The 10,777-nt window shown below is 41.6% G+C and overlaps 1 protein-coding gene across 3 annotated transcripts; it reads right to left on the bottom strand.

The window, feature by feature from the left end:
• Positions 1-628: 628 nt before the first annotated feature.
• On the bottom strand, positions 629-10,741 carry LIG4 (DNA ligase 4). Of its 3 annotated transcripts, none has more exons than XM_067713481.1 (2): positions 10,486-10,741; positions 629-4,531 (listed from the first exon to the last, which is right to left on the bottom strand). In XM_067713481.1, the coding sequence occupies exon 2, from the start codon at positions 4,501-4,503 to the stop codon at positions 1,768-1,770; it is 2,736 nt and encodes a 911-aa protein (XP_067569582.1). In that variant the 5' UTR covers positions 4,504-4,531; positions 10,486-10,741; the 3' UTR covers positions 629-1,767. The 3 variants fall into 3 exon arrangements, with proteins under 3 accessions (XP_067569582.1, XP_067569581.1, XP_067569583.1); XM_067713480.1 differs by lacking the exon at positions 10,486-10,741 and adding an exon at positions 8,229-8,394; XM_067713482.1 differs by lacking the exon at positions 10,486-10,741 and adding an exon at positions 7,911-8,221.
• Between the last annotated feature and the right edge of the window lie 36 nt (positions 10,742-10,777).

Raw genomic sequence — 10,777 nt, 5'->3', positions numbered from 1 at the left:
AAGAAAAACCAGAAAGGCATCATTGCCAGAATTTTACAATGTGTCTCAAGTCACTGGAAAATACGTAACTATGAATCAGTAATTCCATTTCTACAAATGTAAACAACTGATTACAAAGCTCAGTAAAGAAGTGAGGGTGACTTAGTGACATAACCTAAAAGCCAGACAATAAGGGCCAGCTGGATACATTACAAACCAATCAATGGAATACTGTGCAGCAATTAAAAATGATGTAGATATAGTTTAGTGACCTGTAAATATTCTCACAATTTATTAGGTGAGAAAAGCTAGTCACAGAAGGCATTATAGCTTATTTTATATTTATTTGTTACACTGCAAATATGCATTTTGTGCTTTCCTTACCATCGGTAACCTAAAATAGATGTTATCTTTGGTGGTAAAATTATGTACTTTTCTTCTCACTACACATACCTGTATTTTGTAATTTTTCTCAATAGACATTATATAAAAATATACAAGTTTAAAAATTTTAATGAAGCTCATTCAGTAATATGAAATTCAAAGGACCTGAAATAGGAACTGACTTGAATCAAAAATTATATTAATATCATAATGTCTATTTGACTGAAATAACTATTATGAATTGTTTGAAAATAAAGATAAGAAATTATTTTAATAGTACATTAAATATTTTATTTAAATTAAGAAATATAACAAAATAACATACATTTGTTCCATGGGTTCGATAAAATTTTTAACTACTTACAAATAATCTACACACAGTTTCTCAGGTACCAAATTCCAAGTAGTTAACTGATGTCATAAAAACATATTTTTCAAAATGTACAAGCTGCGTTCCAAAATTTGGTATATTTTGGTATTTATATATTTGGTATATAAATCCAGACATAATATATATATATATAAATACATACACATACTATACAAACTTTACATAACCTAAGGGTAAATAGAAGTCACTTTAAAAAGTCAAAGCAATGTACTTCTCTGTAAAGAAAGTTATAACACACATGCCATTCTGACACATTCAATGGGTTATACTTAAGAAAATCACTCTTTGTGGATACTATTTATACTGAAGTACAAATTCACATAAAAGTATTTTCTTTAAAACATGCTCTATTTTAGAAAAAACATTAAGTGTGGGCCAAGTACTTTTAAAATTGCAAGAGATTTTAAAACTCAAACTGATCCAACTTTAAGTTTTTAGACCATTAAATCTCATTCAACTTCCCCTGATTTAGCTAATGACATCATTAACAAGGTATGTATTCATGAGCTTGACTTAACCTTAAAAAATAAATTTGTTCACATTTCACATTTAAAAGAGGAATTTTAGCCTTCAACTTAAAAAGACATATATTTACAAGTCCAATTGTAACAATTCTGATTTTTTTCTTGCAATGCTTTTATTAGACAAAAACTATTATTAAAATTTTTATTTGACTTCAGAAAATCCTGTTAGGTCACTGTTTTTAATGACTCTAAAAGCTTCTAAATCTATTTTATTAATATCTGAGTCAAAATTCTAGATTTCTATAAGGAGACTGTTAACATTAAACATTTTGTTTCATCTTGGTTATAAAAATAATCAAACACTACACTGTTAGAAAATTTTCTTTCTTGACATTGGGCCATTGGGTGTCTTTTCTATATCAAAAGTTACGATTACTGTGTTTCTATATCTAATAATACTGTTTAAGCACAGATTTTAAGAGATTAAAATAAAATGTGGTTTAATGAGTCAGCCAGATCAGAGGCCTTCCCTCACTAGGAAAGCTAGCTTCAAAGCAAATATTGATTTTCCTCCTGTAATTCCCTCTTGTCTATTGATTCAGTTACCCAACGTTCTTGTAGGATTTTAAACTTTCTCTTAAGAGTTCTTCGAAAAGCTTTAAAGTCTGCAACCCGACTCTGATCCTCCCCAATGATGACATGAGACACTCCCTCAGCTAAGCATGAAACTACTTTTGCTCCATGAAACTGAAGCTCCAGGGCTGTGACAGCTAATCTTGCCCCCTCGATTTTAGTGCTTAAGTCATTAATAACAGTATACAAGTCCAAAAAAACGGTGTGGTGTCGAAACATGCTAAGAGGAGTGTTGTCCCAGGAATACCGGTGTTCCAAATCGGCAATCACAGGATCCATTTCCCCAGGAGTCTGTTCACCAGCATTTTTAATTCCCGAGAACACTTCCTTCAGTTGGTTCCAATCTGTATCGACAAAGTAACTATCCCCGTAGCGGTCGTATTCCCGAGCAAAGTGCTGTTTTGTTGACGGGCACATGTGAATCATGAAGCGAGGCTGCCACGGCACACAGCTTTTGGTCTCTAAACACTCTAACAGCCACTCGGGCTTGACAACATCGTGTTTATCAGAAGAGATGATGTTTTTCACTCGAATGTTCTCACACCCTGCGATCACACAGTATGTGTCTGGGCCTGGATTTTGAACTACGTAACCACCAAATTCTGCGATTCTGTTCTCCAGATCGGGCTTTGGATGGCTGTTGGTTCCACTCATGACACAAAACTCCACATCTTCAAATATATTAGAGACTTTGTTTACGTTAGAAAGGTTGGGTGCTTTGAGGTGCTCAATAATCCCAATAACTTTCTTCGTCTTTGGGGCAGCCTTCCGCTTTTTTTCTTGTGGTTCATCATCGTCACCCACATAAAGGTGTTTAGACGCAAGCTTTCCGGAGGCTTTCCCTCGGAGTTGTTCTAAGTCCTCCAGAGACGTACATTCGTGCCATTCTTTGTTTTCTCTTATGTTCTCAATTCGTGGGAAACGCAACGTGCAGCCAGTTTTATACATGCCACTGGGGACAATCTCTGTGGCCTTAACCTGAACGATGACCGAGTTCCAAGGCTCGATGTAGACCTCTGGCTTCTCTGTTCCACACAAAATGCAACTGGGTGGGGCTTTCTTATGAAAAGGCTTCCAGTGTTGGGCCAACTTCAAACCCAGGTCATACAGTTCTTTCATGGTGTAACCTGAGCCAACGCGACAGAGAGTATGAAACACTGATGGTTTTTCACCAGGAGGGGGTTTCTCTGACACCGCACACAAAAAATGAGACATCATTCCACCCCGGGAACCTTTCCCCCAGTAGCCCCCCACGATTAAGATGTCCAGTTCATCCATCAGCCCGTTTACATACTCTGGTTTAATTTTCAACCATCCTTCACCTCTTTTATCTGGCTTGTAAATGGACAGAGGATGTTTTATCATGATCCCCTCTTCTCTTTTATCTATTGCTTCATTCAAAGCATCAATTACTTCTTTCTTAGTATGAGCTTGTGTTTTTTGCACTATTTCTATTCTACCTGGTATTGGTGTAAAAACACTATTAAGAATTTCATACCTCTTTCTCAGTGTCTCCTGTCCTAGCTTTTTATCATTAACCATCAATACATCAAAAACACAGTAACAAGTGTGCAGATCAGAATCTTCTACCATTCTTTTAATATCAAACTTACTCCCCTTTTGCATAAAAGTTTGTGTATCAGGGTTGTAGGCCATCATCTCACCATCGAGGATGCAGTTTTGAACATCTGTTTTGAATGCATTATGGATGAACGGTGTCAGGGAACCTTCCTGTGGGGAAGAGCCAAACTGATCCTCATAGTTATATCCATTGCGGGAGAAGTACCGATACACGTCCCCATCCTTGTGCATCTGCATACGCTCACCGTCTAGCTTGGTTTCGATGTAGAAACTCTGGTGTTTCATGTCCTTCTCAATTCGCTCGATATCTGCTATAGAGGCCAGCATGGGTTTAAATGCAGAGAATAAAGTGATAGAAATGTCACTGAGTCCAACTGAAGGATCATGCAGTTGCCTACAGACCTTTTCCAGATCTGTGGTGACATTATGCAACTCAGCAGCATCATTATGAAAGACAGAAAACACAGTTTGCTGAGTAAAACCAAGCTTCAAGTCCTTTACAATCATCCGTATCAGCCACTTTTGTTCAAGTGCTGAACTCTGAGTTATAAGCTGAAGAAGACTCTTCTTTACTAGGTCCTTCCTTTGGGCAGAATTATTGTTGGCAATGGAGTCTAAAAGGTCATTTACTTGCTGTATGGTTAAACTTCCCTTCTGTAAACATCTGGGTTTCAACACAAAGTATGCAATCATCGCAAAGTCTCCAGCATCTCCACGAGTTCCAGTAGGTGTTCTGTAGTTTAGAAGTTTGAGGGCATCTTTTCCTCCTCGAGGTAAGTTAAGCAACTCAATATAAAGCTTAGCAAGCATCGTTTCTTTGATGCCATAGGCCATTCTCTCTCTTTCCAGCTGAGGAAGAATAAGTCTCATGGCTGGATAAAAAGAATCTGTGACATCTTTTTGGTTCTTATGAAGGGCATCATGAAACTTTCTCCAAGAATCTAAAAATTCTTTGAAGTGTCTGATTTTTTCTGCACGTCCTTTACTTCTCTGTATTCGTTCTAAAGTTGAACATAAATCTGCAAAAGGAACGTGAGATGCAACAGTCTGTGAAGTTTGCGAGGCAGCCATGGAAGCGACAGCGAATCTTCTGGTTTATCTGATAAAGCAAAAAGAGAATAACTGTGAAGGATAAAATTCAACTAAATTTTAATGTAAAGACCTTACAGAAAGTGCCTGGTTCATAACAAATGTTTAATAATGTTTGTTAAATGAAAACAGACCAATGTTACAAACGATGTCTCTTTTCAACCTCTACATTGAATGATAATCAACTATTTTGTTTCAAACCCATTTCACTTCTGGGCTCCTGAGGTCTTTTCTTATATTTCTCCTCTTTTCCTTTCAGACCACCACCACACAGCACCAGAAACAAATTTTTTTTTTTCAATTTACAAACAATTTTCCCCATTTTATTGTTTTATTTTTTATTGAAGTATAGTTGATTTACAATATTGTGTTAATTTCTGCTGCAAAGTGATTCAGTTATACATATGTATACATTCTTTTTTATATTCTTTTCCATTACGGTTGATTACAGGATAGAGAAGATAGTTCTCTGTGCTATACAGTAGGACCTTGTTGTTTACCCATTGTATGTAAAAAAAAAAAAACTTCCTAAAATCATGCTTTTAACAAAGCGCTAGCTCACTGAATTGGAATTTGGCTGAACTGCACTTCTACGTAGATAGGGTCCTTTCCCCCAAATAAGTACCCTCTTCTTCCAGACAAAGCCTATGACTATGTTTACTGTCACTTCTTCACTGCTATGACAAATCACTCTAGCATTCAAAACCCAAATCAAAACATCCTCCCCATGAAATTCTCACTTTACCTATCTCTTTTTTTTTTTTTTTTTGCGGTACGCGGGCCTCTCCCGTTGTGGAGCACAGGCTCCGGACGCGCAGGCTCAGCGGCCACGGCTCACGGGCCCAGCCGCTCCGCGGCATGTGGGATCCTCCCGGACGGGGGCACGAACCCGCGTCCCCTGCATCGGCAGGCGGACTCTCAACCACTGCGCCACCAGGGAAGCCCCCGCGTTACCTATCTCTTAACTCTATTATTATAGTTACTTACAGTTTTATAAATTTAAATTCATTGGTGCACTTTTTTGGCCGATAATCCCATGCCAGTAATCCCCAAACCACTTGCTGACTATGTATGGGACATGCATTGTGCTACGGGCAAATACAGTATGTCTCTGCCGCAGGAGTACATTTTGCAATGAAAAAGAGATGTAATGGGAACAACTATAAAATGATAAGGGCTTTAACAAAAATACAGCAAAAGTAAAATGTCATGAGACAGAGCTTTTCACTGAAATATCTCCTGAAAGTCAAAGAGGAAATAATGGGGGCCTTACTCTAGACCCTGGACTAGGGTCTAGAATATTTGCTAAAGTGGTCACCACAAGCATAAAATTTCTTTGAAGTTTTAAATAATCATGCAAGTTCTATTAGAATCTATAAGATATCAGAACTAATATGGTTTAAATGGAACACTAAAATATACTAACTTTTCCAAAAAAAGATTCAAGTAAAATGTGTACTCTAGGAATTTAAGCCATGTTTTATCTTGTGGTTTCAGATACCTCCTGGCATATCCCCATGTAGCCCAGAGGGCAGGAAGTCAGAGCAGCTTCTGGGGAGTGGGGAGGTCTCTTGTGGTGCAGAGTCCATGAAATTCCCGGCCCAGCAAACGAAAGAGAATCACACAGTATTATCAGCACGAGGCTACACTATCTAGCAGGAGAAATCACATGGTTAACTACAACACCACGTTAACTAAACTGTCAGTCTCTGGAGGTTAGAAATCATGTTGTAATCTGTGCCACTAGCTCCTGGCACATAGTAGGTTGGTTTGTTGAATGAATTACTGAAACCTACAGTTGAGTTCCTGGAAAAGCACACTAGGGAAGGCCAGGAGCTGATCACACACACACACACACACACACACACACACACACACACACACACACGAGCGATGGGGTAGTTTGGTTAAAAACACCCAGCAGCTATGACTACTCTGGGGAAGGTTAACAAAATCCATTTGGGGGCCTATGGGGCAAAAAACCTCACCTCTCAGTCTAATTCCTGACAAAGGAAATCCAATTTCTACAGAGTCCATTAGGCCGAGATAAACCCAGGAGAGACCACAATCCTGAGTCTTTTATCTCTGAATACAGGAACTGCTTCCCCTTGCTGTGTCTCATTTGAATAACTGACTGCACCACCTGGTTAGGTCTGTTCACTCTCTCATCTCTCAAAACATGCTCCCTCAACCCAGCGCATTACAGTATATAATGCCCTGCTTACAATTCATATATAATAGATACCAAACGAAGTATGTTAAGAAATACTTCTTCGAATGTTCAAGACTGGTATAGGGTTTCTGATTTATCTGTAGATTCTATTACAGTCTCAAAGTCCAAGTTTCCCTGAACAAGTCTCAGGCAAAGGCTCAAATTACTTTATACTAATGTTGAAATCCACGTAATGATGTAAATATATATGCATCGTAAAACTGCTCCATAGATAACAAGGATTCCAAAATTAGTATAAAATGAATAGACTTCAAATATTTTTACTTATTAAAATAGTACAAAAGAGTCGAATATTACCATTTCCACTGCTTTTTACATACTCTTTTCATTTTATTTTCTGGATTCTGAGGACTTTGGCTGATGCTTTTGAATTGCGAAAAAGCAATACAAAGAAGTCTGTGGTGAGGGCTCAGGCTCTGGAGTCCAATAAGTCTGAGTTTAAATGTGGAGTCTAACACTTCATAGCTGTGTGATATGGGGCAGCTGTTTAATTTCTCTACGTTTCAGTTTCCTTAAGTGTTAAGTGGGGTTGATAACTATGTAGAAATTAGGATGATGCCTGACAACTCACATAAGATGCTTAACACAGTACCTGGCATTTAATAAGCCCCTGATCGATTTTAGTACTATAATGCTTGTGAACCCAAAAGACACCGAACACATGAATATTACAAAATACTAAGCCGCTAAGAAGAGAGGGGGACGATTCATTTTGACAAGGATAAGCAAAGCTTTCAAGAGAATATATACAAATAATTGGTACAATAATGACTCATCATCTATTCAGCTGCTGCCTCTATACAACAAGACACACTAGCAAGGTTTTATTCGGTGACTATGGGAGATGATTCAATGCTCTTCTACTGGAGAGAAAGGAATGGCACGGGTGAAGTTTCCTTCGTGCAACCCTCGACAAGACAGAAGGGTTGACAGGAGCCCACCTTCCACAGCACTTTGTGATATTCTGGGAGAACCTCAGGAGAAAGAAATTAGTGGTGAGAAAAAGCCAGAAAAAGCTGTGGGAGGCAGGAAGTTAGTGAAAGACAAGGTGTAAGAAGAGAAACAAGCATACTCCCTCTCCGCAAAATCACTGGACGGTCCACACTACCCTCATCAGCGGATGCCGGGGGAGCCCTGGCCCTGGGCAAACCGTTACCTCTGAGTCCAGGGGTCTCCAGCTGGCGGGGCGGGCGCCGGAATCAGGCCATTCAAGCAGCCAACACGGCTCCTGAGCGTCAAAGGCGGGGGACACTACAGTCCCCTCGTCCCACGTCCCAGGAGGGGGGGTCCAGAGCAAGAGCCCGAACCGGGGACCGGGCTTCTAACGCGGCGGGTCGTCAGGGTGTCGGTGCCCCTCACCCGGGGACCCGATGAGGATGAACCGAAGGACGAAGAAGAAACCTGAACTCTTAAGACTAGCATTCCCTGCACTAAGAAGACGCTACGCGGCCCCCTCCTGTTCGGCCACACCTACCCAGCCTCCGCCTGCCCAGACTCCACCTCTGGATCCTCCGTGGAATCCGAGGCCCCCCCTGGGCCGTCACACAAACCGCCAACCGGGCCCGAAGCCGCTACCGCCGCCGCCGCCAAACCGGAAGCGGGAGCACCGAGGGCCGGTTCCGCCAGCTGCTCCCTGCGCAGGCGCAATCGCTTCCTGCGGACGGAGCGGCCCTGACTTCACGCTGCCAATGTACGCGAGCGCCGTCGCCACCTGCGGGCCCAGAGGCTGTGACGTCAGGGAGATGATGTGCGCAGGCGCCGTACCTTTCCGGAGGCACTGGGAGGACCGCCCACCTTGGTGGGCTGCAGAGGCCCAGAGGGAACCGGGGTTACAGTGTGGTTACCAACACATCTCCGGTTGGCCTCAGCAGCAGGTGCTCTTTGCAAACGGTTGGCCCACGAGAGTGGATTTCGTCGCTGAGGGAGACCCCCAAATACTTTGTCCACTGGCTCCTTACTGGGACTTTGAGCCTGAGCCTCTCTGCTTAGGCTACTCTTAGCAAGTGACAACCTCTCAGAGTTCTGCTCCCTATGTGTAAAGAGTGGTACCATCACTCATTTCCGTGGTTGTGAAAGCACCCAGGGGAGAGGAGGGCATCTTCCCTCCCAAATCGTCTGCTGTTTCATTTAGGTGGAAAAATATGCTTTTGCAAAATTGTCTAAGGCAGTTCTTTCCTATTTGTTTTTCATGATGGTGCAACTGTGATGTCAGCTCTTGTCTCCTAACACAAATAATACATAATTCACAATAATACATAATTCATAATACAAACAGTTGCATACTCAGAAATCAACAATGGACTCCTAATTTCTATTCAAGGATTCAAAATAAAACTGTTCCACAAATCTCTCCTGAGCACCTACTATGATATTGTAAATTGTGCTACATACAGAGGATTGAGAAATGAAAACAACCCGAATCCTTTTGTGTGGCTTTCCAGGAGCTGTGGCTTTCTACCAGTATCTTGCTATGGCTTGTCCTCTTCCACCATGGAGAATTGAGAAATTATTCATAAACTGTAGGAAGAGACAACTTTTAGAATTACTCCATTTTAGCATAAAATATTATTGCTTTAAAATGAAAGTGAAATTTTGCTACAACAGGCTCTGAGAATACATTTTGGAGCTTTTAAGTGCCCTTAGGAGTTGTCTAATGTACAAAAGCCTCTTTTTACAAACTGACACACATTTAATCCACGGTACTAATTTGTAGTAAATCTACACTTAGGGGTCCTTCTAGCTCAACAACAACTATATGTCACATCAGCTATGTTATCTGACTACTTTTCTAAAATAACTTGAGTCGTAAAGTCACATGGTACTGTTTTGTGGGTAAGTTTTCCACCTACTAGTCAACTTAATTATCAATTCACTTTGGAGGAGCACCCAACAGTGTTAAGTTAGAGGACCCTCCACGTGCCCATCTTTTGCGAAGGCAGTTGTGTACATTTTTGTACCCTGTTCAACATCTACTGAGCTTGTATAATGTCGGAGATTGCACTTTGTATTAGTGATATAAGAGGGGAACAAGGAAACCAGACAAACTCCAAGTTGTTTCAAATCCCCATCTCCAAGTTACCATGTTATTTTAGCCTTCTGATGCTTGGTTCACAGAGAATCGAGTTTTTCATTGAGTATCGTCTAGAGTTGCTTTGATTATTAGTTTATTTGTGTAAGTGGTCGGTCTACCATGGTGGGTGGTGCTTATCAGATGATGCACCACCTGATAACAATTTCTGATAAAAATAGGAATTATTATCAAGAGCCTCTCTGACCTGGAGCTCTCAATTTGGCAGCAGATTCCAAGCTTTAAAAAACATTGTTACATATCCTCTGTATATATAATACAGGGTACAGAGACTAGGGAATGACGGGGGTGGGGTTAGACATCGATAAACAAACAATTGAGTACAATTTGCTGCGCAAGGCGGTTGTCAGTGAAGGTAATGACACTCCAGCTTCAGGGGCCCATTTGTATGGTCACTTCCAAGGCCCTGGGAGGGGCCCTAGCAATGTCTTCACGGTCTTGTGCTTCTGTAAAATTTGCAAAAGTAAGGTAATGTTCCATTCTTTTTCTTTACAAGGGCCGTCTAAATGGTACAAGTTTCGGGCCTCATAAACCATGCATCCGCCCGTGACGGTCCACTCTGATAAAGGTAGGAGCGGTCTGGGTTGGGAGAAGACAAAAAGAGAAACAAAGTTAAGGAAGCGATTTAAGTGCCGGAACTCACTCCTATATCCTTAACAACCGACTGGGGCACACACCGCTCCTTCGGGAAGACATGCGTCCTACAGGCAGATCCGGCAGGCTCCGAGCTCTCACGCCGGAGGCCTCGGAGGCGGGGCGAGAGGCCTCCCGGTGATCGGAGGGAAGAGAGGCTCCCCGACAACCCGCCGCTGGGTATCCGGCCCATCGCGAGCATGCGCGCGCCGGCGGCCCGTTCCCGCGGTATCTTGTCCGTCCGGGCCGCCGTCGCGGGTGGGGAAACTCCTCCGGCCTCGGTCTCTGCGCATGCCCGGGAG

Source organism: Pseudorca crassidens, chromosome 18 (genome assembly GCF_039906515.1).
Source record: "Pseudorca crassidens isolate mPseCra1 chromosome 18, mPseCra1.hap1, whole genome shotgun sequence".
Classification (NCBI taxonomy): domain Eukaryota; kingdom Metazoa; phylum Chordata; class Mammalia; order Artiodactyla; family Delphinidae; genus Pseudorca; species Pseudorca crassidens.
The sequence above is the reverse complement of the archived record's forward strand: the minus strand, read 5'-3'. Positions and strand labels throughout refer to the sequence as shown.